Source organism: Melanostigma gelatinosum (genome assembly GCF_949748355.1).
Source record: "Melanostigma gelatinosum genome assembly, chromosome: 1".
NCBI classification, from domain to species: Eukaryota; Metazoa; Chordata; class Actinopteri; order Perciformes; family Zoarcidae; genus Melanostigma; species Melanostigma gelatinosum.
Window position 1 is genome coordinate 11863001 of NC_136634.1, and position 27456 is coordinate 11890456.

The 27456-nt window shown below is 42.2% G+C and overlaps 2 protein-coding genes across 2 annotated transcripts in view; both read left to right on the top strand.

Moving 5' to 3' along the window:
* slco3a1a (solute carrier organic anion transporter family member 3A1a) overlaps positions 1-9709 on the top strand; it is a 29588-nt gene extending 19879 nt beyond the window's left edge. Inside the window, exons 3-10 of the mRNA XM_079288219.1 lie at positions 3457-3555; positions 3646-3918; positions 4358-4522; positions 4612-4810; positions 6070-6238; positions 6569-6741; positions 6853-6917; positions 7568-9709. Of these exons, the coding sequence (XP_079144345.1) occupies positions 3457-3555; positions 3646-3918; positions 4358-4522; positions 4612-4810; positions 6070-6238; positions 6569-6741; positions 6853-6917; positions 7568-7920 (1496 nt within the window). The 3' untranslated portion in view covers positions 7921-9709. The remainder of the gene's footprint in view (positions 1-3456; positions 3556-3645; positions 3919-4357; positions 4523-4611; positions 4811-6069; positions 6239-6568; positions 6742-6852; positions 6918-7567) is intronic.
* A 3990-nt stretch (positions 9710-13699) lies between these two features.
* Positions 13700-26480, top strand: st8sia2 (ST8 alpha-N-acetyl-neuraminide alpha-2,8-sialyltransferase 2). Its single transcript, XM_079273600.1, has 6 exons — positions 13700-14291; positions 15710-15766; positions 16804-16944; positions 17043-17300; positions 19674-19967; positions 22059-26480. The coding sequence occupies exons 1-6, from the start codon at positions 14110-14112 to the stop codon at positions 22369-22371; spliced, it is 1245 nt and encodes a 414-aa protein (XP_079129726.1). The 5' UTR covers positions 13700-14109; the 3' UTR covers positions 22372-26480.
* The last annotated feature ends 976 nt before the right edge of the window (positions 26481-27456 follow it).

Genomic DNA, 27456 nt, shown 5'->3' on the forward strand with positions numbered 1-27456 from the left:
AGCCGACATTTCGATTACCGTGAGCTGTTCTGTTCAGCTTCACGCTGCGTTGGATTACAATATCAACCCTGCTCTGACGGTCTAAAGAAATTTAACTCCGGGACAAAAGGGGTTTTTAAATGCCAATTATCTCTGCAGAGAACCTTGTATCTGGGTGGAACGGCGGTAAATCGGCCTCTTGCTGGGCTTCACCTGGCTCCACAGTCGTCTCCGGAGTGTTTTTTTTTTAAGAAGAGTGCAGCCCAGCCTGTCACGGTTATCATCTCCTCTCTTATGGCTTCATCTTTGGCTGAGTCAATATATTTAACAAAAATTACTATAAATATACGATTGGTGCGATGTCGTAGGCAGACACAAGACAAACAATCAAAGTATAAGACTTTCCAGCTCTTCTGAGAGAGACGCACACATGGAATGAAACTTTCCTCGTAAACTCGGTGGCAGAGCAGGGTCGTCCGTCAGTCAGAGGGTCGCTGGTTCGACCCCCGACCCCACGTGGCCCAGGTAGCCCCTGCCATCAGTGTATGAACGAATAATGACGTGTAGTGTTAAAGCACTTTGAAGGGTCGGGAGACTAGAAAAGCGCTTTTACATTTACCGTATTTCTGTGGAAGGTACGTCAAGAGCTTCATGTGAAGTGATACAAAAGCGTCCCTCTGTGTTCTTTAAAGGGAAGGCGTGGGTGTTTCTGTGTTCAACTTTTCAAGCGTAGTTCTTGGTTATAAGATGCATCTGTGGGTTAATTAATATCCGGGAAAGCACTGGCCCCGTGGATGCTTTCCCAGCTCCTGCTATTGGTCTCTAAACCAATTAGAAGGAAAGAAAAACAATAGAGCGGAGCTTTGTTATTGAATTACTTCTGACACGCTCCCCTGAGAGTATAATTCACAGGATCCTAAAAGGCTCGGGTGCACAACAACGTCAACAAATTTGTCTGTTTTGTGCTTATCTTGTAACCGGACCGCTGGAAGGGAAAAGGGATTTTGAGGCATTTTAGAAAAAGCAGTGTGTTACAAAGATGGTCGTGGACGGTCCTTCATGGAGATTTAATGTGCTTAACTTTTTTCTTTTTCCCCAGCTTAATCCTGTCATGATAAATATGAAACGCGTCCCTTTTCAGCTTGAACAGGCGCACGGTTGTCTTTTTATCTGTGCCCTGAGTGCAACGGTTGGTTATTTAAAATAAGATACGGAGACGCTGAGCTGGATGACCAACGTTATGGCCACATGGCGTCTACCTCCGCTGCTCCGCCTCTTCCTGTACGCCGAAGAAGTTGCCTTTAAAAGAATATTATGACATTTTGGGAAATATTCTTTTATTTATTCCCTCTCTTGATGAGCGTTAGATGAGAACATAACTTCCCAAAAATGTTGACCAATTCCTTTAAGCCAAACTGGAGAGTTTGACACAAGGCTGTGTGTGTGTTTTCAACATGTAGCAGCTCAGTGTTTATCTGGAGCAGCTCACATTAAGTAGATTAGGCTCTGCTTGGTAGAGAAGAAACACTGAAGCACTAAACTGAAGCAATACTTTGTTTATGTTTTGACTACTAGATCCAGTTTAATCCCAATGTGGAAGACTCTACTTGCTGCATGCGTTTCCTCTGCTGGCTTTGACCTTAAGAAGAAAATAAAAAAATATTTATTTATTTATTAAATCTTTCATGTTACGAATGTCATCAATTTAAAACTTGTGTTGGCCTTGTTTCTGGTGCAGAAGCAGCAGATTGATAAGCAGCCATGCTCCCTCATAGATTAGTGATCTCCATCAAGGAGACGGCGTCTCTGAGAGCAGCGCGGGGCTCTGCACAGACCTCTGTGGAAACGTTTATACGCTCTGTGGTCGTGGGCCCCGTGGGCTAGCTGAGCCTTTGTCTCCTGCAAGGTGATTTCACTGACTGAATTTCCTCTTTGAGGTTTCCTGTGGCGAAAGAAATTGTGATGTTGCTGCTATGAGAAGGAAACACTCAGTTTCTAAGGAAACACTCAAAGCAGAGCACCACATTTGCAGCACCACAGGCACATTTGCTGTATACACGGGGGCTGCCACCCTCCCGGAAGTGCTGTTAAACTGCACGGTTTCTGCTAAACACTCCCCGATGTGCCACAACAGCTCCTTCCTGTGTGTTTGTGGGTGCGAGTCCCTCTCGCTGTCTGTATACAGAGGTGGTTAAACACTGTTTGAGCTTAATGGCTTTAAACTTTGATTTCAGTCTTGCATTTGGACTGTAAGAAGAGGAAATTACATTTCTTCTCATATTGCAAAAAAAAAAAGCTCTGGCGCCTCATAGATACATATTTGTATCTTTGTTAATTTCCGCGCCGGCCTGACTGTCAACCGCAAAGATGTTTCAGCTGACTGTTTATGATAAAAGCAGTTTGTTCCAATCCCAACATCAAAGCTCCTTTTCTTTTGTTCTACTCCTCGTCTGAATGAGTGTGTTTGTGCCCCGTCATAGTTGGGGAGCCACACCTAACAAATCTGTGAGCCATTTCCTTCATGTGAAGAATAAACTGTGGTGTGAACGAGGCAACAATTATGTGAATGTGTCCCCTCCCTTCCTATGTGGGTGGTCAAAGGCGGGAAGCAGGCCGTGCGTTCACTCTCAGCACTAGCGGAGTCGTACAGCCAAAATGTTTCCCTGTCTGCTGTCTTGCTTCCCGCCGTACCTCCTGGGACATGAACGTAGAGCTGAAATGAAGCTAAAATGTCAAATATTCTGTGGGTCCAGCTACTCAAATAACCAAGCTTTTCTGTGTTTTATATCATTTCATCTTATTGGGTTTTAGATTGCTGGTTGGACAAAGCAAAACATTTGAAGACTGCATTTTTCCGATTTCGTTTTTTACATTGCGTGGCCTTCCTGAAAGTGGATGCGTTTCTAAAAGTGTTCTCATCATTCAAAATAAAATGTTGATTGTTTAAAACTATTTCTACTGACACACACACAGGGCTTTAATATGGTTTTAGAATAAAATAAAACTTTATTGTCCCACCACAGCAGGAAATGAGCCTCTTTATCTCACAGATAAAGACAATGAAACACAATACAAATAATAAATACAGAACGTGTTACATTTCATCTGCAAACGTTGATGCTACGTATTGAAACCCTCCGGCATGGGGACATTGATCCCACGCTCCTCCTGTCCACATGTCTGCGTGTCCTCCAGCGAGACACTGAATCCCAAATAGCTCCCCAAGCACCACTCCTCCTGATTCTTAGGGTGGGTTAGAGGCAAAAGTCAATTATATTTGATCATGTATGTCGTGTTTTTTTGTACAAAGGATCCCGTTTTTGTATATCGGAGGTGCTTCTCTTGATTATGATTGGTGACCTAAAGTACAACATTCACAGCTGCTGTAATAAAACCGTGCTTCTGTCAATATAAAAGCGTGAGTTGAATATAATAAGCCCAAACAAACCAGTAACGTGGGTGTTTGTTTCCTTGCAGGGATCCTCTTTTCTACTCTGGTGTTCGGGCCAGCCTGTGGGTTCATCCTCGGCTCCCTCTGCACTAAGTTCTACGTGGACGCTATCTTCATTGACACCGGTGAGTTGAATACGTCTCCAGTGTTGCGTTGCTTTCGCGTGTTTTCTCTGTGCGTTTGGTTTGTTGACCTCCTGCTGGGCCTCTCCACAGATCAGCTGGGCATCACTCCAGAAGACCCGCGGTGGATCGGGGCCTGGTGGGCAGGCTTCCTCCTGTGTGGCGCCTTGCTCTTCTGCTCGGCTCTCTTCATGTTCGGTTTCCCTCAGTCACTGCCGACCAGCGAGCGAGAGGAGGGGGCAGAGAGTGAGCAGGTCATGCTTCCTCCCTCTCCGAGTGCAGACTACGAGACTCCAAAGCCCAGCAATGGGGTTGCACGCAACCACGAGCCTGCCAACAGCCCCACCTGCTGTCAGCAACTCAGGGGTGAGTGTGCAAGAGCCACTGCGGCACCGCAGTGCCGTAATGCAAGGAAATGACTCTTTAAAACACATATTCATTCATTTACTATATTTGACAAATGTGAATAACACTAAAATGTTAAACTCAGTAAAAAAAGTAGTAATACTACAATAACAAGTACTCACAAGTTAAGTGATGCTCTGGGAAAGTACTCAAGTAAAAGTACGAACAGCATAAAAAGTATGCAGATTGTCCAAAAGTAGGAAAGAAACAAACGTAAACAATGAGTATCCATCAAGTAATTGGTTCATTATAATATGTATTAGTATTATGCTATTTGATTGCTAAAATAAGTTCATCATATTAGATTAAAACCGACTTAAAGGGAACGAGAGGATCCAGTATGTCCTGCTCACCAACATGCTCGTATGTTAATGATCATCCTTTATTTCTTCACGACTAGTGATCCCCAAGGTGACCAAGCACCTCCTGTCGAACCCCGTGTTCACCTGCATCGTCCTGGCGGCGTGTATGGAGATCGCGGTCGTGGCCGGCTTTGCTGCCTTTCTGGGGAAATACCTCGAGCAGCAGTTCAACCTCACCACATCGTCAGCCAACCAGCTGTTAGGTGCGTTTCCAGAGCAAACGGGCCGTGAGCGCACACGTACTACGTACCGTTTAACAGCATCATCACAAAGGTTCCACTTTGTTTTCAAGGTATGACGGCCATTCCGTGTGCATGTCTGGGGATCTTCATGGGCGGTCTGCTGGTGAAGAAGCTGAACTTGTCGGCGCTGGGAGCCATCCGCATGGCCATGCTGGTCAACCTGATCTCCACAGCCTGCTACGTCTCCTTCCTGTTCGTGGGCTGCGACACCGGCCCCGTCGCAGGGGTGACTGTCCCGTACGGCAACGAGTAAGAGAGAAAGCTGGATAGATGGCAGCCATGTGTATTATAAACGTTGAACACTGGTTAACGCGGCACACGTGTTTATCTGAGGGGTTGTGAGGTCAGGAAAGCAGAAGACAAAAAACATTGTTCTTAATTGATTGATTAATTGCACTTTACCTCCAAACAACCAAAACAAATCCAGATTCTTCAACTGGATTTCTTCAAACAGATGATTCCTCAAAGGACCGGTGTGTAACATGGAATATTATATTCACAGCTGTGGTTCCATCAGTGTACAGTGACTACAATGAGCATCCAACGAGCCCTTCATATGCACATCTGGAGCAGGTCCTCCTCACAGAGCTCACCGTGTGGCATCGCCAGGAATCCATAGTTACAGTACACCCAAGAACTTCCAGTTTAGCCACGATTGAATTTCCATTACAAAGCTGGTTTTGTGCCAACTAACCAATCGCATGCAGCTTGTATGTAAAATGAGATTAAACAGTTCATCCCCAGGAGGAAGTTAGTAGAGTTCCTCTAGATCCAGCAGAGAAAGTTAGACGTTGACTATGAGCAGTAAACTATCGATAAAATGCAGTTATTTTATTACATACCCTTGGCCACAAAGAGTTTTTACACCCTAGACTGTGAATGTGTGTCTTATCGTGAGGACTTATTCGAATAAATAAACATGAGCAGTAAACAACATTGTATCAGTGAAACGTAACACTGCTGCCAAGGTTGGAGGGCTTTATTGGAGGTGAACTGCAAAGGGTCTAAATGTGTAAATACAATCTTACCGCTGACGGTCATTGGAGCACAGTGGGCTTACTCTTTATTCGAACAACTTTGTGTCTCGAAAGTAAATGTTTTTTGGGGGGTTTTCTCGCTCTTCTGTGACAGTGCACTGAATTTGTTGGGGGGGATTAACAACACACTTGACTACAGACACACTTTGGTCTCTTCCAAAAAAAAGTGTTCCGGTTTCATACGCAGCCACACAGTTGCCTGAATGTCTCGTTATTTCACCGTGAAGTCAGTGTTTCTCTCCGTGCACAAACACTGACTTTAGGTCTTCGCTACTTTTCGATTCGGTAGCCTGAACCCAGCCGGCTCCAGAGCAGTTTCCATGGAGATGTTGAAAGTGAACCATAGTGTCCCTGATTTAAAAAAATAAAAATAAAAAAGTGCTTCTTCGATTTAGTTTGTGCCACATACAGATAGACCTGGTACTTGCAGTTGGAGCGGATGCTCAGCTTCCTCTCTGTGTCTCTGTTCAGGACTCTGCGGGTGGGCGAGAAACCAGACGCTCCGTGCATCAGTCGCTGCAACTGCTTCACCTCCTCCATCAGCCCCGTGTGCGGCTCCAACGGTGTCACCTACCTGTCTGCCTGCTTGGCCGGCTGCACCCAGACGGGCAGCCCTCGCACCGCCACCAACATCTCCCAGGTCTTTAGCCTTTAAGTCTCGATCAGTAACAGTAATCAAAAAATAATTTAAAAAACTGAAAATGAATCACACATGACGCAAACTTTTCTCTGAACTTCTTAAACATGTGCTTTGACATTAAAGTTCAGGTAAAGAAGAGTCCGAGTATTGTCGTGTCGCCAGCTATCACATGTGTTTTTTACCAGATCAGATGCCGACTGCAGATTAGTGTCTTTTATGTTTAAATGAAGAGACTTGATGCTGTAGCAGTACTTCTGTACCCTGTCATTTGATTTCCTGGTTATTTTTCAAAGGGTTCTTGTATGAAGCTCTGTCTTCTTCTCTTCACAGAACCTGACGGGATGCGCTTGTGTATCCTCCGAGAGTGACCTGGCCACAGCCGTTTCGGGGAAATGTCCGATGCCGGGCTGCCAGGAGTCTTTCCTCATCTTCCTGTGTGTGATCTGTGCCTGTAGCCTGGTCGGAGCCATGGCCCAGACGCCCTCTGTCATCATCCTAATCAGGTATGTTTGATAGAAACGGATGAGTGGGTGCACTGTGTTTGTGGATGTGTGTTCTTGCAACCCAATCTAATACAACAACCAAACTATTTATTCTCTCTGCTTCCCGTGTAGGACTGTGAGCCCTGAGCTGAAATCCTATGCACTTGGAGTGTTGTTTCTGTTGCTGCGACTCCTCGGTAAGGACTTCTCTCAGATACTACGGTGTACTACGTCTCAATACTGCCGCAGTACCCGTTAAGTGTGTGTAGGTTTCACAGAGCTCAGATAATCTCGTCGCTCCCATCAATACACGCCTCGATCGGCCTGAATATGCATTTGTTTTTCTAGTGCCATCAACTCTAATGCTGTTGTGTTGATCTGATTTGTCTCCGTGTGGGAACAAGAAACCAGCAAAGCGTTTCGGGTCGATGGAGGCCTGTATTGGTGGGAGGAGTAATGGAATTAAGGAAGACTGAATCCAGTTATCTAGAAACGCGCTGGTCAAATTTTACAGATCATGAAAGAGATATTATCTTTGATTAGCTCAGTGTTTAGGAAGTAGAAGGAACGCATTTCTCAAATAATCTAAAAAATATATATATATTTCATATTTGTGTTAAATATAACATAAATAATTACTCTATCTTCTACTACTTGGTATCATCTGACTCTCAGAGCACAAAGGCGAATAAAGATATTCCTCCAAAAAAGAAAAAAAAAACCTTTCTATGAGAATGATTTGAACATTGAACAAGAAAAATCTAAAAGAGAGGAAAAAAGTCTGCCGAGTTATTTGATATTGACCCAAAAAGAGTACGTGGGCTCAGTCAGTGTTTCTGTTTGACAGGATTCATCCCCCCTCCTCTGATATTCGGTGCTGGGATCGACTCTACTTGCCTATTCTGGAGCTCAGACTGCGGCGATCGGGGCGCTTGCCTGCTCTACGACAACGTAGCTTACAGGCATCTGTACGTGAGCCTCGCCATCGTCCTCAAGGGCGTCGCCTTCCTCCTCTACACCACCACGTGGTATTGCTTACGCAGGAACTACAAGAAGTACATCAAGAGCAACGAGGGCTACATGACGGCGACGGAGTTTTACCCCTCTCTCACCGACGACCCCAAAGTAGTAGACAGGACAAAGTTTATATACAACCTGGAGGACGACGAGGTTTGTGAAAATATAGAGTCAGTTTTGTAGTTTGCTATGCAAGAAAAGGACAATGTTGACATTCGCATTCTCGCAAAAGAACATTTTCTGTTTCTTTTCTTCAAAGGATAAAATAAAGTGTTTTAGATCAAGGCGATCTATTTAACGGCCCGTCACAGGTGACGTTGCTCTCCACGTCCTCGGTAAACTTTTAAGGGTCCATTTTAGAGGTGTTTGTCCAGTGTTGCCGGTGAATTCCCGTGTTGACTCGGTGGTCAGACTACAGTACTGTCAGGCTCGGCCCTAGCTGATTAGTAGCGAGTGGACATGATGCTATTACAACTAGTTGCCATATTGTTTTAGGGCCGTGTTCTGCCTGTCACGCTCTCAAAAAAGGAGATTTTTATGATAAGAAAAAACGAAAGTTGGGTGGTTCCTCCGTTTTTCACATTTAAAAGTTGCCATGTGTTTACAAACGAATAGTTCAGTTACTGCATTTTATTTCAATGCAGGAAGGGTTCTTATACGACGAGACGAGAACAGAAACACCCGGACTGGGTTGTTATTATAGTGGCCTACTAGATGTGTTAACTGTCAACTAACTCAGTCTAGGACCTTAAAACAAGGTGGTGTCTTCGTGTCATCATGCACTGTTCAGTTCCTCGTTCTCTTGCTGGAGCACAGCCACTCTTTTTGATACTGTTTAGACTAGACTGTGAAGTCTTGTCTCACAGATGCAAATGTGCAATTCATATCTGATACATCGATGTTTGTTACTAGTTTTGTGTCAGACTGCAGGTTTGTTTTTCATGATAGCAGTTTGTTTTATTTCCATACCTGCAGAGTTTATCCAGCCTAACGCGTCTTAATAAGGGATTTGTTGAAATAAGAATGTTAATTATATTTTCTTTTGACTTTTGCACCGAGTGGAAGAGCAAACAAGAAAATCAAAAATAATATTTCTGTATTTTTTGGACATTCAAGTAAAAGAGATAGGGAGTAATATATTAGTTTCATTAGGTGCAGAATGTTTTATTAGATTGTTTTTGAAAGGACAGTATAAATTATATATAATCTAATTGTCTGGGATGTGTATGTCTGATGTCACAGAAGATTTGGGACAAGTCATAGCATGTTGCATTGTTGGGGCAAACGAAACAACCCTGGGCCTGTAATGTCTGCAATAGGGCTGCACAGTTACACAACATTTTAATCGAAATGCCAAACTGGCTGCTTACAATTTCCAAATTGCATTCAGTGCATTATTTATAAGAGGTTAAATCTGTGTCAAAATACAATTTCAGATTGAACAATGTCGTGCTGCAGAGATGTCCCGGCCCACATTTCATATTCTACAGACTTAAGAAAGCATCTTGGTTTGGTACAGAGCCCCTGCAAAAATCACGCCATTGTCGTTTTATTGTTTTTCAGCAAAAATGAGAACGATGATGTAAAACATATCATTCCCACCAATCTCGCAAATGCAATATCGGTCAAACCGCAATTAGATTTATTTTTCAAAATGGTGCAGTCCTGATCTGGGATAAATAATCAATACTACAGAGGTCTCTCTCTGTGTGTGTGTGTGTGTGCGTGTGTGTGTGTGTGTGTGTGTGAGAGAGAGAGGTCTAAGTGAACAACAAAGAACACACTGAATTTATTCCTGGACATGTATTTGAAGAACTCTTTAATGCAACTCGGCACACACTGTACGAACTGTTACTCTGATGTATGTTCGCTCTGCATTTACAGTTTTGACATTGTCCCTTTTCTTACACTTTTTGTATGGCAACATATTGTTTATTTTACTCTGGAAATAAATTATTTTTCAGAAAATAAATTCAAATGAGTGTTTTTGCAGTCTTTTTTTTTTAAAGACTTTTTGGTTTTTTTCAGAGAGCTAGCTGTCCAACGTTTGGTTTGGATTTATTCTGTCATGTACTTGCACATATTCACAAAAGTAAAACAAGCTATAAATATACAACAATTCATCGTAACATTTAAGTTACATTTTATGACGAATACGCCGCTTTGATCGACTCTACATATTGTACAGAACTACATTATTTTCTATCAAACCCCCTTTAACCTTTAAACAAGTGTCGAGGCACCATAAAGAGAAGAGCATGAAGTTCAGTCTATTCACGGCTCATCACATGATCTCAATATTGTGCTGAGTCAATATTGTACTTCAGGAAGATGAAGTATTGACCTGAAAACAGACTGTAGCTCACAGACGAGTGATATTTTGAGTCACACAGCAGATTTACAGCTTCTAGTTCATCTTTTATCCTTCGGTCACTGTTCAAAAAGGAGCAACTGAGAATACAGAGAGGTTGTAAAAGATCCCTGTAATCCATCTGGATTCTAAAAGGTTTTATTCAGACTGCTACTCTATTGTCTTTTAAAGAAAGAAGAAGAAGAAGAAAACTGCGTCCAACAGTTGTCTTTTAAATAAATCTGTGTGACACACAGGAAGCCAGTGTTAAGATCTGAGAACTGGACTAATCTATTCTTTGTTTTAATGATCATAGTGGCCGGGCAAAGATGCATCCAAATATTGTCTAATTTTTAAGAGTGATGACCCTTTCTAGGCAAAAATAAAAGCCCCAAAACAGTGTATTGACAAGCAAATTCCATTTTCTTTCAGCTGCTACGTGACACAATGAAGACTGTGTGATTGTACTTAATAAATCATCATTTTGGGGGCATTTATTATTTTTCTTGAGACAGTTTTTTTCCTTTTTGCTGATGCCCCTGACATCGTGCTGGGACATTCACACACCACCTTATCAACCACACTGACATGTACCGAAAGCTGGAGCTTTGACTGTAACATTTTGGCCAACTATAAGCGATGACATTTCTTTGCAGCCCACGACCACATTCCCAAAATATTTCCAAAGGTCACCCTCGATGTTCCAAACAAAGAAGCTGTCACACCTGCACACAGCCAATTAGAGGCTGACCTGAGTCCCAGCTGCAGAGGGTCAGCGGGGGTCTGGTTTATTGTGTTGTCACACAGCGCACATGGTATGTGCTGTGAATTTGAGGACTGATCGGAGAAGCGTGTACTTCAAATGTTTTAATGAATCAAAAATAATGAAAGCAGAAGCCTCTCTGCAGCTCGAAACAACCGAGCCAAAACTAAGCGTTCTGTGTTGGTGCCAAACATTCGTCAAGGCTCTGTTTTTCCTATTATCTGGTACAACACAACCCAGTCTGCTGGACTGGAATGAATCACATCATTGTATTAAATCAAAGAACTCTCTGGGATAAGATAAATATATCACAAAAATGTTAATGTTTGGCTTGTGTAGTACCGAGCAAAGAAATAAGCCTCTTGTGAAAACACGTCATAGTTATCATTTCTAAGTTCTTGTGAATCCAAATTCAACACACTTTCAAAAACGAGTGTGTTTCTGTGGTTGTAACGTCTAATAATAGCACGATGACACTCTTCAACAAGACAGAAAGCTGGTGTATGACAACAGCTACAGTATCGGCAGCATCTGCCTCAGTTAACATCACTCCCTGATACGCACCTGGCTCCTGGCACTCGCCACATCAAAGACACCCGAGATGCAACTGCGAGACTCCGGGAAAACGTGTCCTTGTTGAAAAGCCAGAGCGCTCACAGAAAGCAAGCAACCTCGAAATAGAAGCTGCTGCAGGCGAGAGTTCTCTCTTTCAGTCAAGCAGCGCCAATTAGCCTAATGGCTGCTTTAGTGAGACAAACTGTTGCACAACGACTCCAGCAGGGAAAAAAAGACCACACAAAGCAATAAATCATCCGTGGAGAACTTTGACTTTTATGTCTTGTTCATACTGTTGAGGGATGTACTGTGTTGTGTTTCAGTGAATATTAATCTAGTGGAGTGAGTGAGTTCAGCCCGCTGACATTTAGATGCTCATGCCTGGATGCTGATTTTTCAACACCATCACGAACTGCCGAATGTGAATGCAAATGTGAGACTTCACATGTCACACATACACGCAGAGTATATGAATCAGCATTAGTATTAAATGCTATGAGCAGGGTGAATATGAGTCATGTCGTTATGCACACTGTCAAGTCTGCAGCTGCACTTTTCACTTTATGTAAATCAGCCCATTATCCATGTGAAATTGAATTGTGTCGCTAATATATGCATGTAATTTGAGAAAGCCAGAGACAACACTTTACATTTGCTTTGACTGATGAATGCTTCATTTGCAATTAAAGCCAAACTGACCATGTAACAACCACGTGCTCAACTGTCATGCATATAGTTGAAGTCAGTAAATAGATCATAATAAACTATGATTCAGCTGCAAATGTGAGTATATTTAGGCAACTATGAAGGACTAGCGAGACTGGCGATGATCATGAGGATGAGCAGGACGAAGAGACAGCCCTGAAGGATGATGCTGATGATGAGCAAATGTCCAATGTAACGTGTGGTTGCTTTAAATATGACATACTCTGAAAACTGCATTCTTTTTGTTGCTTGTATTTATCTACTGACACAATAACTGCTCAAATGTGGCCACGGTGTTCTCGCATACTTTAGTTAACTACACTGATGGCTTCCAGTGTCGTTAATATAGCTGTTATCATTTAAATGGCCATTGTGCTCAAACGATTGTAATTTATAGATAATTAAAATCTCAACATGTGTTTACACTCAATGCTTAAGCACTATAATTAAGCAGCAATTAGTGAATGTACATTGTTGCTTCAAGGGAAAGTGAAGTGTAACTCCACCATTAACATTTAAGTGCCCGAGGTGGAGTAAACATTTCAACAGGAAACTGCAAGAAAATATGCCCAGCTCGCTTTCTCAGGATAAACATATAGCTTTAGAAAATATATCAACAAAGAAAACTGTAGACACAGCAGAGCTGGTCGTAGTGACGGTAATACAAAGATATATGGTCTGATGCATTTCTTTTTACAAGATCAGCAGTCCTGCACTTTGTACCAGAAAAATACCCTGAGCGATACAAATGGGAGTGTCAGAGACTTTTTTTGAAATGATAGTGGTGTCCAACATTCATTTCTTAGTGGGAATAGCTCAGTGAAAAGAAAGATTACTTCCTCCAAACTGTGAAATGCACCAAAAACCTGCATCAGTAGTGGAAGAAGTATTTAGGTCCGAAATAACAACAATGTAAAAATCCTACCGAAGCACAAAAGTGTCAAGTATTGTTGCAACTGTAGAGCTAGTTTTAACTACTTTATATTTGGTCCAGTGGTTCCCAATAGGGGTCAGACCCCCTCCATCGGGTCACAAGACAATTGTAAAGGGTCATTGGTGATTGATTGGATTGGAAAGAAGAAGAAACACAAGTTGCGCAGCACACATTTCTCTTTGCTTGCCTTTTATTGATGCTGTATTTAGATCGTTTTACATCGTTGGGTCTTAAACAGCTCTTTAAATGAAACCATCTGGGGAGTGTGCAGGTGAAACCAGTCGTTGGTGGAACTACTGGAGACAAGCGGCGTCAAGTGCTTTTTGTTGTCAGGGTTTACAAGCAAAAAGAAAAGAAAGAGATTGGGATTTACTAGTTTAATCCTGAACAATGCATACACCGTTACAGCTGTGAGATAAATGTAGTGGAGTACAAATGACAATATTCCTCTCTGAAAGTGGTGGAGCGTAATAAGACACGTTTGGTGTATTGTGTCTCATTACCACTGGTGACCAGAGCTATTAAAAGATGCCTCTCCATTAGATTCAGTGCTCGTCTGATTTGGGGCTCACTCATAGTACTGTGCTTGGTGGCCACGTGAGCTTCATTGAAGCACTGACCTCTATTTTGTAATGTAGGCTATCAAGACTGCACATCGGAGAAGATTCTACTACTTCGGTGCAAAGCGTGCCTGGTGCGCCTGTCTGACTGTCTCTGTGCTGCTGTCTTTCCACCTCCTCTCAGGGAGCCAACAACACCTGGAGAGTGAAATCAAACCGGCTGCTCGGGGTCGCGAGACGGAGTTGTTGTCCGCTGCGCCTTTAAGGCTGCATGTGGTCCACATCGCGCTGCTCCCATGGCAGGCGGTGTAGGTGCACGCTTTCAAAGTTTGACTGGGGAATAAGGGGGTAACACCGGAGACACGGCGGCAGCAGCAGCAGCAGCCCCCGCCGGGAAACCGACACAAGGAAACCGTCTTCTTCTTCCGCAGCTCGTCTGGGAGTGTCCGACTCCGGCGATAAGAACAATGGGAGAGATGGCTGAGCGCATTTTTTTGATTTATAAATGGGAAAACGCAAGAAGGTTAATGTAGCACAGTGTTTGCTGAAAGAAGGGACACCCCGGCTGCAGCCCACCTCCCCCTCAGCCATGCCGCTTGTATTCCGCACGCTGCTGTTCGGCTTTGTAACGCTGCTGGTTGTGGTTTTGATAATTGATGATATTGCAGAAGTGGAGAAAGAAACTGCGTAAGTAGCACCCCGCAATTTACCCATGCGTTGTGTGCGCGTGTGTGTGTGTGCGTGCGTGTGTCCATTGTTTTCTTGGCCAGCAGGTTATTTCCTCTCAGGGTTGAATCTGTGAAGTGGAAGAGGGGACAAAAGAATACATGAGTGAAATAAAAGAGGTTATCGTTATTGCATTGAAGTTTAGAGTTGGATTTGGACAATTGGTGGTTTGTTTCAATTTGTAACACTTGGGTGCAGCAGCTGTTCCGACAGCAGCCTGGCCAGGGTCTCCAAGGATTAGGCTATTTGTCTTGCAGCAGCCTGCATGCCGGATGGGATACATTTACACTATAGGGGTAGACTGTGTGTGTGCGTGTGTGAGGGAAAGAAAGACTGAGGGGTGGAAACAAACGAGTCTCTCCTCTTTTCTTTTTAATTTTCAGTCCTTGAAATGTTGAGCAGTGCAGAAGACATCTTCCAAGTCACGCTTATATTTGACCTGCAAAAACAATGCATTCTTAATTTAGGACTAAAATAAATCGGGCACATGTAAAACCAACCAGGCCTCAACAGTGCAACATCCCACTCTTCCACTCATCATTATCATCCCCGCTTTATAGATACTGTGCTACCTGAATCTCTCTCTCTCTCTCTCTCTCTCTCTCTCTCTCTCTCTCTCTCTCTCTCTCTCTCTCTCTCTCTCTCTCTCTCTCTCTCTCTCTCTCTCTCTCTCTCTCTCTTTTGGATTCTCACATCTGCCTTTCAGCAAGACCATTTTGCTTTGAATACAGTTACTCGGCTGTGGCTCATGTTGTAATGAGGTCATATTGGTTTGTGACTCGCGGTGGGAGAAGACCCAGCACCGATTCCATTTCTGCATAAATGTAGCTTAACGCGATTGTAACAATATATTTACAGCCACCAGGATTGTAAAACGAGTGAGAACGGCCCACTTGTCTGTCAGGGAAGTGCTCTTCTGTTTCAGTTCCTCACTCCTTCAAGACAAGCTGGCAGCTTGTCTTTATTTTATCACATGTGAACAAGGTCATGATTGAAAAATAGGCCGATTTAGTGTGACTGTAAAATGCATATTGGTTGCATGGTGTATTCAACACCTCTTTAAAAAGATTGCTGCCTTATCTTGAGAAAATAACACCTCCTTTCAGTATAATGGGGCTCCATTAAGGCCCCATTTCTCCTCATTCCATCAGCAAATGGACCCACAGTGGATTGCTTTAAAAATACCTTGATGCATGCTTTCCACCTTTATTCTGTCTAGAAAGACGGAAGCACGGTACAGCTGGGATTGAATAGGTGCATTATTGTTACAGGATACAGGAAGGACTTGAAACATCAGTCCATTATCAACCAAGCCTTCATGCTGCAGTATGTGATTCATAATTCAATCATAACCATTTCTTCCCCCCCCCCCCTTGTAGAAATACTGGACATTCAAAGAAGATGAACTTTCATCGGCTCATCCCTAAACCGCACAGGTCTGAAATCCAATTATCTCCACGCACACACACACACACACACACACACACACACACACACACATATATATATATATATATATATATATATATATATATATATATATATATATATATATATATATATATATATATATATATATATATATATACTGTATATACAAATGCATATAGCTGTAGACCACCAGTGGGGAGCTTAATGGTCTTTCCATATCATTTGTATAGTTGGCATTGGGCATTTTATTCCTTTGCAGCCTTGACAGTGAGTCATTCACAGTGAACGTCTCATTGCTTTTTACAGCGAGAAGGCAGCTGCTATAAATACCCATCAATGTGGTGGTATCCATGTGATAACAAAAACATCTGCCATCAGAATAATGCTGAATAAAATGGCAAATAACCTCAACTTTATTGCTTTTAAATGACTGTAAGCCTCATTGCAGCCGAGACGATTCTTTTGATATGCAGCGGTGGAGGAATAATTTAGATCTGATTAAGTAAAAGTAGGAATACCTCTGTGTAAATATACTCCATTACAATAAAGGTCCTGCATAATATGGTGCATAAGTGTTCAAATGTATTTAAAGTACTCATTATGCAATATATGGCCTCCATGAATGTTATATAATGTCAAATTTTACTGTACAATGTAGTTAATAGCTTATGCTGGGAAATAAGTGTCGGGCAATCAAAGTAAAAGTGTAAAGTAGCATAAAAGAGTAAAGCTTTATTTATTTAAGAACAAGTATCCAACATTTGTTCCTCAGTAAGTATACTTAGTTACATTCCACTACTGTTAATATAACCCAAAATCACAAATGTGTCTCCTTAATCTTCTGTACAACATATGACGTCCTCTGTTCTTACACCCTCGATTCAGAAAGGAAAAATAAAAAAGAACCCTTACATTGGGGGGGAAAAGGGGGCGAAATTAACACAATATATGAACCAAATATCAAGGCTTTTGTTCCTTATTGATCAGGACTTTAAACATCAACAATAGCGTGTCAGTAACACCACTTCCCGTTCTCATTTAGAAAGGCTGCAGCACACGTGGATCCGACTGCTTTGACACGATCGAGCAAAGACGTGAATCATCTCAGTCCGAGCTGCAACAACACCGTCAAGCTCCCGTCAAACGACTGGACCTTCAACAAGACGCTCTCCAACCTCATCAGGCAGACTCACCGCTCGCCACAGTTACCTCAACATCCTTTCACACTCCGCTCAGCAGAGTCTTTTTTTTACAACTCGTGTGCATTTTCTCTCTTCACAGAAAGAATATTCTGAGGTTTCTCGACCCAGAGAGGGACATCTCTATTCTGAAGGGCACACTGAAACCGGGAGATATCATCCACTATGTGTTTGATCGCCACAGCACCACCAACATCTCGGAGAATCTCTACCGTCTTCTGCCAACGATATCCCCCATGAAGAACCAACATCACAGGCGCTGCGCCATAGTGGGGAACTCTGGGATTCTGCTCAACAGCAGCTGCGGACCCGACATCGACTCTCACGACTTTGTTATCAGGTATTCTTTCTCTTCTTTCTTTAGAAATGGCATCGGTGATGACAGGGTTGGAAGGCTTCCACTTGGAATAAACCAGAACACATGCGAGTGAAAGTGGACCGTAGTTGAAATGGATTAGCACATTGGTGTCAGTTTGAGCTTTATCTCACTTTACTGAGAGTGTAATTCACGTTGGAATGATGAGCAGTTTCTCGGTTTGATTCAGGTTCAGAGTCGGTGGAAATATAATAATTGCACTTTTGAAAAAGCTGGTAAACGCTTTTTTAAAAAATGATTTAAAAGTTGGAAATGAGCTGCCGGACTGAGAGCAATTAAATGCACGATCATACATTAGAGTGACATTTTGAAAGGTCTTTTGCATCCAGCAGAAACACATTGTGCTTCTTAGAGAAACGCCGGCGCTCTCAGGGGTCCTGCTCTCATTTACCAGAGGATTGTGTTCGCGAAGCCATCAGCCGGCTCTGCCATCAGCCGGCTCTGCCTTGTGTTTTAAGGAGTCGCTGAGTGGGTTATTTATCACTATTCACTTGTCATCGGAGGGAAATAAATCTGTCTGGGGTTGTATTATAATGAAAGATGCAAAAAAACGAAATATATTCTTGTTGGGATTCTGTGGACAGCAGAACAATCTAACAAAACGTGCAGTAACTGCAGAGGTGAGTACTGTGAGAAACAGCCTCTAATAAATCAATGACGTTAATGTTGCTGTATCAATGGAGCAGGAAGTAGCTGTGTGTGTGGTACCACCTCATTGAGCGGATTGATCGACAGCTGAATAGGCCTCAAAATCCTTTTGTGTCCCTTTCTTATTCTGAAATTGATTCTGTTGTCGGCGAATCTCGTCTTCTCTAAGTGCTGCGATGTTGTGCTGACGAGGCGAGGTCGTGATTTCTCGACCACCGCAGCACGATAATGACGGCGGTAATGGTTGGCTGAAGGCAGACAACAGGGAAAGTGGCATTTTTGAGAAGCCGAGGATTTTACTCTGACGTTCACGTGTCCGATCCGGAGATAATGCCTCAGCTAAATATAGTTCTCTGCCCTATACGCTGCGGTTCCACTGAGTAGGTTGACAGCATTTTGGGTTCGAGATCATTTGTGTCTTGTGATGATGTAATGGAATCATTTGGCGTACTTGAGCAATTTATTAGAGCTTTCAAGGATAAATTAGAGTCGGCTGATGGTGCATGTTTGTCCTGTTTTCCTCTTGCATGTGATCTTTGAACTGTTTCCTGCAGCAGGTGCATCAGCTGTCATAGTATTTTGACGGCAACCATTAAGCTGCAGTGGTAAGTTACTGTCCAGTGAAAGTCATGCATCTATTCATCATGATTTGGAATTTTTTTTTTTTCCCCGATGAAACGGACTAAATTGAATGAAATGAATTGTGTTGTTGATGTTTTGGAGACGTGGGTTTTCACTGGACAGCGACCACAGGTTTAAAATTAGAATCCGTTAAGTTGTTAAACGCGAGCACTCCCGGTTCGCTGTCCTTCCACACTGGAGCGAAGAGAGTTGCTGCACCGTGAAGATAATTACGTCTTTGTGTTTTCTGGTATTTACTCGGAGGCCGAGGTTAACGGCAATAAACTAAAAAGGTCATGCTGCTTTTCTGCTGAATGGCACTTGTATTGTTTCTCTCCTGGTAGACACTTCTGCCTGACAAATGGTCTGACTATAGCTTGGGGACACAAACAGATGGAGGGTAGATTTAAAGGGGAAAAACTAAATGTAAATGTGTTCGTAATGTGCGAGGTGCCGGAAGAAAACGATTTTTGAAAAGGTACACGTCTGAAGTTAAGTAACCATTGCAGAGTAGCAGTCACTGTAATCTGCTCGTGAAATGAATGACTTCTCAAAACGGGTACATCAAATCATTTAAGCTCACTTTAAGGACATGTGTGATTGAAGTGTAGATTTGTGGCTTTCATTTAAGCCCACTTGTGAGTCTGGTGACTGAAGATCATAGCATATGAAACATTTTCATATTTATCAAACCATTCAGTGAGCCCTCACACCCTGCATTAGTTAAATAATGTTTTCCACACTCTTTTATTCAGGTTTGTCACCCATCTGCACCTGAGATGAATCAGAGTTTAACAAAACAAATGAGGGAAGGAGCTGTCTTTATATTCATTTCCAGAAATGCTTTAGGGTGCTAAAAAGCCAGGAGAGAAGTCTGTTGAAGTTTCTGAATTCTGAATTTTTTTAAACTTTGATCAAATGATTAACAGCAGTCCACTACACACAGAGAGGCCTTTCAGGATCTGTCCCACAAGTGTGAGTTGAGACTAATGTAAGAAGAAAATGTGCTCGCTCTATGTGTAACGTCAAAGCTTTCTCAGTCAATGAATCTGCTTTGCTTGTTGTAAGGTGCAACCTGGCACCAGTGGAGGAGTACTCTCGGGACGTAGGGTGGCGGACCAACTTGGTGACCATGAACCCTTCGGTGGTGCAGCGGGCCTTCCGGGACCTGGTCAGCGAAGAGTGGAGGGGCCGCTTCCTGCAGCGGCTTCAAAGCCTCAGCGGCAGCGTGCTGTGGATCCCGGCCTTCATGGCCAAGGGGGGAGAGGAGCGCGTGGAGTGGGCCCTTCGTCTCATCCTGTTGCACACTGTGGACGTTCGCACCGCCTTCCCCTCGCTGCGCCTTCTCCATGCTGTCAGAGGGTAAGAGACGGCTCAGGCTGGCAACCGCTGCTCCGGGTTCAGAGCTCCTGTGAGCAGCATGATGAAAACTGAGCGATACTTCCCTCCCTAGAGCCATGCTGCTAGCTCGACTGCAAACACACACTTTGTGCTTTTAATGTGAGCTACATGCTTTGGCTATTTCTTGGTGATCCAACGCCAAGTGCAGTGGTTTCCCGTAATCTTGTCGTCCCGGTGCAGTTATCAGGCAAAAAGCAGGAACTCTACAGAAAAGTGCTCTGCAAGAAAGCAAATAATGGCATTTCCCAAAATGTCAAACCATGTGCAAAATATCACTTACTTGTTTGCTCCAAATAGTTGTTTTTAGATATTTAGATATTGATACAAATAAGATATGCTGTTAAGCTGTGGTATAATAGGACCTTCACATTTTGATTATCCTTATTATTTCTGATGATTTATTTTAGAACTGGATCTTTTTTTGAGGATTTTTTTTCCAGATCTGTCAAAATACAGCCTTCACTGCCTGCAGGCTGTTCTAAAACCCATCTGTGCAATTTGTGTTGCTGTCATTGGTTCTCTCTCATCACAAGCAGACTCTGCTCGGGATCTTTTCTGCTTTGTTGAAAGCCTAACAACCGCTGTTCAGTCTCCAGATTATGCCATTTTGTCTGCCCCAAGTAACACTCTAATTGCAAAAGGGTCGAATTGGGCCATTACTTTTTTCTAGTCTGTTTGGTCAGTGTTTAACAAGAGAAAAGCAGTCACCTAAAATCATTTTGGAGATGAATCCAATGCCTTATTGCTTTTTAATGTGGTGTCTGATAAAAGCTCCCCCTGACCTCGTCATTTTCTCAGTACGACTGGACTTTGACTCCCCGTCATGTGCCCTAGAGGACAAAAGATCTACTCGTATTCACTCCAACCAAACGCCACAATCGGACCATTTTGCTGATAATCAGGCTGTCTCCGCTGCGTGTTAAGATGCTGATCACCTGCTGTAGTCGTTCGGTTGCACTGTAAACCTGCCCTCCAGAGTTTTCCTTCATGTCACACAAACTGCTTTAAACAGTACAACCTCTGCATCTCAAGGTGACCTTCCACTCTAACCACGGAGCGTACAGCCAGAGAAGGCAGCCGTAGCCCCGAGGCTGGAGAAATGGGCGAGTGACTGGAAAGGAAAATGAAGTCGGGGCAAGTGCACGTCTGACCGCCTTGTCCCTGAAGCTGCTTCTGAGGGCAGCATCTGTCCTAGCAGCTCCGAGGTCACCTGAAGAAGAAGAAGAATGCAAGTGTGCAGAGCAGCGGCAGTGTGTGCAGCTTCTTCTTTTCAAACATGCTGCAAAACATATCCTGAACAAGTAATAAACAAGAGTTATTTTTCCAAAGATACATGCAGTAAAAGCTCTGCCAATGTGGTGAGAGAATTCTTCTTTTTTTTTTACTTTCATTATTACATGTCTTTGTCCAGATCTAAGACAAATAGATGTTGTTTGTTTCCTGGGCAGATGGCTGCACTCGATTCAAGAGGCTAAAATGACATCTTCTGATTGCTTATTTTGTCCAATGAACAAAAGCTCAAACATATTCATTTTACAACGATGTAAAAGAGACAAAAGGTAGCTCGGAACTGGAACCAGAGAATTCATTTTCTATCAATTTATCAGCCAGCTGCTTCAGCATTCATTTAAAATCAAGATTTTCAAAATAACTTGTTGAGGGTGATATTTTTGCAGTTCATCCACTGAGCAAACAGAAGAAGAGGTGAAAAGCTCACGTATTGATTATCTGTAGCAGTTGGTCTTTGAAGGGGCAGCTCGGTGGTCCACAGAGGAGAAACGTATCCGGCAGGCTCTACATTTTTTTTTTACTCGAGTGACTTCTTAGGATTCAGCTGCACGCTGTGTGATCCGGCATTCTATATATATATATCTGGATTTATATCAAAACTCTGAGGGAGGAAGGTTTCACTGAAGGAGAAGTGTTGCCTCCTAGTGAATACTGACTTAAGTGTGCTACTTAGAGCTCATTCTTCCCTTTGCTGTATTTCTAGGTGGCAGGTATCGAGTTATCGGATGCAGCCACTCACACACTATATGTCTTTGTCAACAGGTATTGGCTAACCAACAACGTCCACATAAAGCGTCCGACCACTGGGCTCCTCATGTACACGATGGCCACTCGCTTCTGTGAAGAGATCCATCTTTACGGCTTCTGGCCCTTCCCGCTCGACCCGCAGGGCAAACCAGTCAAATACCACTACTACGACGCTCTGAAGTACGAGTACACGTCCAGCTCCAGCCCTCACACCATGCCTTTGGAGTTCAGGACCCTTAGCGCGTTGCACAGACAGGGGGCGCTCCAGCTCCACACTGGGACCTGTGAGTCAGCCAGCAGACCACAGAAGGAGCTGCGGAGCAAGTAGCTCAAAGGATCTCCGTGGAAAACACTTTGAGCGGACTCCGTACACGCTGTTTTCTCGTAACCGTACTTTTGTGAAATTTTAATTCACTTATTTTCATTCGTGGAATGAATTTTTTTCTATTTCAAGCTCTTTTAGTGACTTGTTTCACTGGTGTGTTTTAACTTTAATGAGATTTCTATGGCAGCCTTTAAAATAATGAGAGCCTTTTCTACCGGTGTCCATGGAGACACTGTCATCTGTTCGCCCCTTATTTTTCTTAAACAGACCGTTTTTAAAAGGGCATCACGTTTTCCAGTATGGTTATAAATTACGGAATCAGAACATATTTTTAGATGCCATGTATTAATGATTAACAGGGCTCCATTACAGGTGTGTTGTAATTTACCCAGCATGTCAACGTCACGAGGAGCTGCTGAATTATTGGCTCCTGTGAGACACTTTTTGTGGCCCACAAGATGGAAGCACTTAATAATCAGGGAGATCAATGATGACAGAGAAATTGTTGGTCAACTGTTTGTTTTAATATGATGTTCAACTTGTGATAACACAACTTTCCTCTGGTAGAGAACATTTTGTGCTTTTGTAGCTTCTTATAAAGCCGCTGGTGTAAAACAGGTTATTCATAAGCAAAGAATTCCCAAAGTCAAGTCAACCAGAGCTGCCAGGTGATAACGTCGGATCTACCCTGAGAGCCGAAAGGAGACACGTTGAATTGTATCGAGCTTCTGTGAGCATAACGAAGGAGTGTACCCGCTGTTCACATAAGACTGTTTGCACAGACGTAGGGCGGCGGTAAACTCACTTGTGAACTTCTCTCAACGAACACCAGCCTTGTTTCTGCACCGCAAATATTGGTAGTGAGGCTGTAGCTGTGTGTTGGTAGTAAGTGAGAACTTAGCTTTTTTTTTTTTTTTTCAAATGAATGCATTGGTGATATTCTTACAAAAGAAATGAACCTCGTAATGTGCTTTAAATAAATGAATAGTTAGTTAGCAGTAGTGCAATAACAGAGTACAAACCGATAACGTGTATGCCTTTATCCATTTAAAATGATGTATGAATTGTACTTGTGTAGAGGGTTTGGGTTAGTATTTCAACCAACATAGGTTGATATAGATATTTGTGGATTTTGATTGAAGTTGCCAGTATTTTATGCCTGTAATAATAATAATCAATAAATTAGACCATTCACAAGCCCAGAAATACAACTGGGTTTATCCAAGTTATTCTTAACACAATGGGACAGAGTTACATGTAATTCTGTTTATTCTAAGGCCGTACCAGACGTATTTGTCAAACCAATACATCAGTTCAAAGCTAGTTTGTATTATACTTCTGTACTTTGAAGTTTCAAAGTTCAGTTTTTAGGTTTTTTAGGAGTTGTCTTGATATGTGCTTTTTGGCAAATGATTTGGGTATTTCTCTGCAACAAACTGCCTCTTTCAATAACAACTAACAGACAAATTTGAATTGCTCCAAGAGCTCTGCAGCTAAACGAGCAGCCTGTCATGTGATTTCTTCATGTTTTGACAAGATGCACCAGTTGACTTGTATGTTGGCCGACGCCACGGGTAAAGTTAAGAATAGACACAAAAGTTGTACTAGACGTGAGCAGTCGGAGGCAATACAAGATTTGTGAAAGCTCCTCTGAGCTCAGCAAATTAGAAAATAATTAATTAACCCAGAATCTGAAATTGACTTTCTACTGATGTGGTTTCTGACAAAAAACGCATGGGATGGTGCTGTATAGTTTTACTGGACTTTTTGTCATGTATACTTCATGTTAACATCTGCTTGATGTCCAAATTCCCGCAAAACAAATGCTTTTGCATGCTTGGTCTTGATACATAACGTGAGTATATTTCATTTTTTTAGTTCTGAAAATATTCAGTGTGACTCAAGGACTCTTCAACTGTGCAGTTATGACAAAGTGAATGTACATTTCTGGGTCAGAACACACAAAAGATCAGAATGGGGGGAAAAAACAACACTTCAAGCCTCTCCCTTAAAACGCGTTCACACTTCAAAGGAAGCAGTTTTATTTCAGTCGCGTTTTCAAAGAAATGGAAACGGAGGAAACAGCTGTGAGTACACACATCTCTGTGTCAAAAAATTAAACAGGGACTTTGTTTTTCGTCAATAAACTTGCAAAACTTGTTTTTGGTTTAGATGTGGGAATAGGGGAATTAGCTACAGTCTTCAAATAGTTACCACAATGACGTGAATTCATTTTACAACAGGAACTGTCTGTAGCAGAGGACTCAGTTCTAATAAAAGCATAGAATCAGCCTCTGTACATGAGCAGGGTTTTTCCACAGTTTCACCAACGAATAAAGATAAAATAAGACGTCTCCATGATGGAAGACACACTCAGACAAACAGGCAGAAATCTGATCTGCACATAGTCCGAAACTAAAATGAGACATGACACACTCCTGAAATGAACAGTGGTCATACAGTCTGATGGATAACACGGGAAATAGCCAGAAATCTGCTAACGATCACTGTATCAAAAACATGTTTGACAGTTTGATTCAAAAACCTTTTCAGACATTCACACACATCACTCCATGTCGCTTGTATGTCAACCAGCGACAACAAAGGTATCCAATCTTCTGTGAATGTCAGAAACTCTGTTTATGACACACTGTTCCTTCTCCTGCAAAGAAAAAGTTGTACAAGTTGGGCATTGCAATATTTTCTGTGGTAGTAGTCATTCAGACACAGCTGGAGGCCACGGTGCACTCAATCAAATAACAGTTTGGATAAAAAATAAAAAAAAAGTCTCCTACAACACCATTTAGTGCAGAAACCTAATCTAGGTGTGTTTTGCAACGGTGTTAGTTTCCTTTAACTCAATTTAGTGTGCATACAGAGACGTTTGTGAACTCTGTTATTTCTTCTGTGTACTTTATATCAGACTTTTTGTTAATTATATATTCTGTATTTGAAATAAAGATAGAACAATTTCAACGAACCAGTTGTGCTTTGAGTTTTTTTTTTTTTTTTAAGTAATTAACTATTTAGTGGGCCAAGTGGTTTTACGGACTTATTCACAATCAAGTAAAACTTCCATTTTAAACTCGCATTGTCAAAACATTTCCCACAACAGTCAAAGCCAGCCAACTCTTCAGGGGGGGAAACAGTCCATTTCTAGTTAGACATTACAAGAGTCAGTGAGCCATCAGCAGAAATGATGGTGGGAGATGTTCCATGTATACTTTACTGACTGTTCATATCTCAAACAAGAGATACCAGATTTTGGGATCATTTTGACGTAACATTGTCTTTGATTTAGAAAATAAGACACCGAGTGCGTGTCGCACATGTTAAATACTGTGGTTGTTTGATTAAACGACATTATCACATGATTGAACACACTTGATCACAGGATTCACATTCAGAGCAAACAGATGCATTTCATAAACACCTCACAAATGTACCCTGACTGTATTATTTGAGCTTTTAATCAAATTTGAACCTCGAAAAAACGTAAGTCAGCTGAGATAGCAGCAAAACAGGAACGTCTACCACATACAGTAAAAAAATATACGCTTACTTCATACATAAAAGGACAGACCACCTTCAACAGTATATATGCACAGCAAAGTGGTTGGTAGGTAGAAATATATTTGGTATGAAATTTTTGTTTAAAAAAAAAATCAATTGCTGTATGTCAATAGATTCTTCAAAGTGTGCACATTTTTCAGTTCAATAGAGTATTCTCTGCGTAATATTTGTTGCATGTTGACATTTGATGCAATGACTGGTGGTCTTAATTTTTAATGAGTGTATATCAAAGCAGGCGCTGGTTCCTTTCTACTATAAACTCCTCCTGTAGCTCAAGCGTAGAAATTTAAATGGCAAGAACTGTCAGAAAATGTAATATCAGAGAGAAGTGTGCAGGTAATTTGTGCCACATGAAGCAGCCGTAAAGCTGCAAACAATGATATCCACGTGGCTCCCGTCCTTGTAACACAGATGAAAGCCATGCACAAGCAGAATATGAAGTTGCTGATCTTCAACCACACAAAAAAAACACAACAGGAAATCACTTCAGTTGTCCCGTGCAAGACAGCAGTTGTCAAATAGTGATGTCCATGCTGGGATTCACCTGCAAAACAAAATGAAAACTCAGTTACAGTGAACTGTATCTGGTGCGCCCATATGGTTAGGAGGAAACGTTCCCCTGCAGTCCGGTCTGACTTGCATGTCGAGAATGTCAGGTAAACAGGACGTCGTGTCTTCCTTTGAGGAAGTGTTGTGCGTTAAAGAACAATGGAGAGGACGGAAGGGTGAAACCTAATACCAACATCAGATACCTGCAATGTTTCTTCAGGAAGTTCAAGTGAGAAACACACATTGAAATGCATACTTTGATATTCCTATTCTGACGCTGTGGTTTTATACTGCATGGCAGTACTTCTAATTGTTGTGTGCTTAATATTAAGGACAATAGTAAAAGCAGTCAGACATCCGCTTTAGTGGCACTACACTAACTTTGTCAAAACTATGGTGCCACCCAGCAACATTTGACAGTCAAAAGAGAGTCAGGTGCGTTACCTTAGGGAAATAAAGGTTAACATATGTGACCACAACATTGGTTAGATAAGTAGAGGCATTGAGGAAAAGCAAGAGAAGTAAAACCAGACAATTCAAAAGGACAAAATTACTACAAAGGGTTCAGTTCTTTGAAAATACACTCATCTTTTATGTTTCATTTGTTTGACTGAGCTAAACCCTTTCAAAGACGCACTATTTATTTGGGAGATATTCTGTACAGATGCATTTCTGTAGAAATAAAGGGCCAGAGTGTGAACTGATGAATATCTCCACTGTTACAGTCACTGTATCTCATGTGTGGACATCTCTCGCAATGGGATTCGGCCTGCAATCGTTCTTATTTGGTCAGTAGAAACAGTAGAACAACTAAAGTGTTCTTCCAGCTGAGAATAACATGACGCATTTTAAATTAAAGAAACAAACAAACCTGTATTTGATGTCAAAGAGGGTCGAGTCGTCCTCATCGTCGTTCTCCTCATTAAGAGGGGCCATCTCCACACGCTCAGCAGGTGTCGTTATAAT

Coding starts and splice junctions, on each gene's coding strand:
- st8sia2 (XM_079273600.1), top strand. CDS start 14,110: ATGGGAAAACGCAAGAAGGTTAATGTAGCACAGTGTTTGCTGAAAGAA. Junction 14,292..15,709: donor GAAGTGGAGAAAGAAACTGC/GTAAGTAGCACC, acceptor CCCCCCTTGTAG/AAATACTGGACATTCAAAGA. Junction 16,945..17,042: donor ACGCTCTCCAACCTCATCAG/GCAGACTCACCG, acceptor CTCTCTTCACAG/AAAGAATATTCTGAGGTTTC.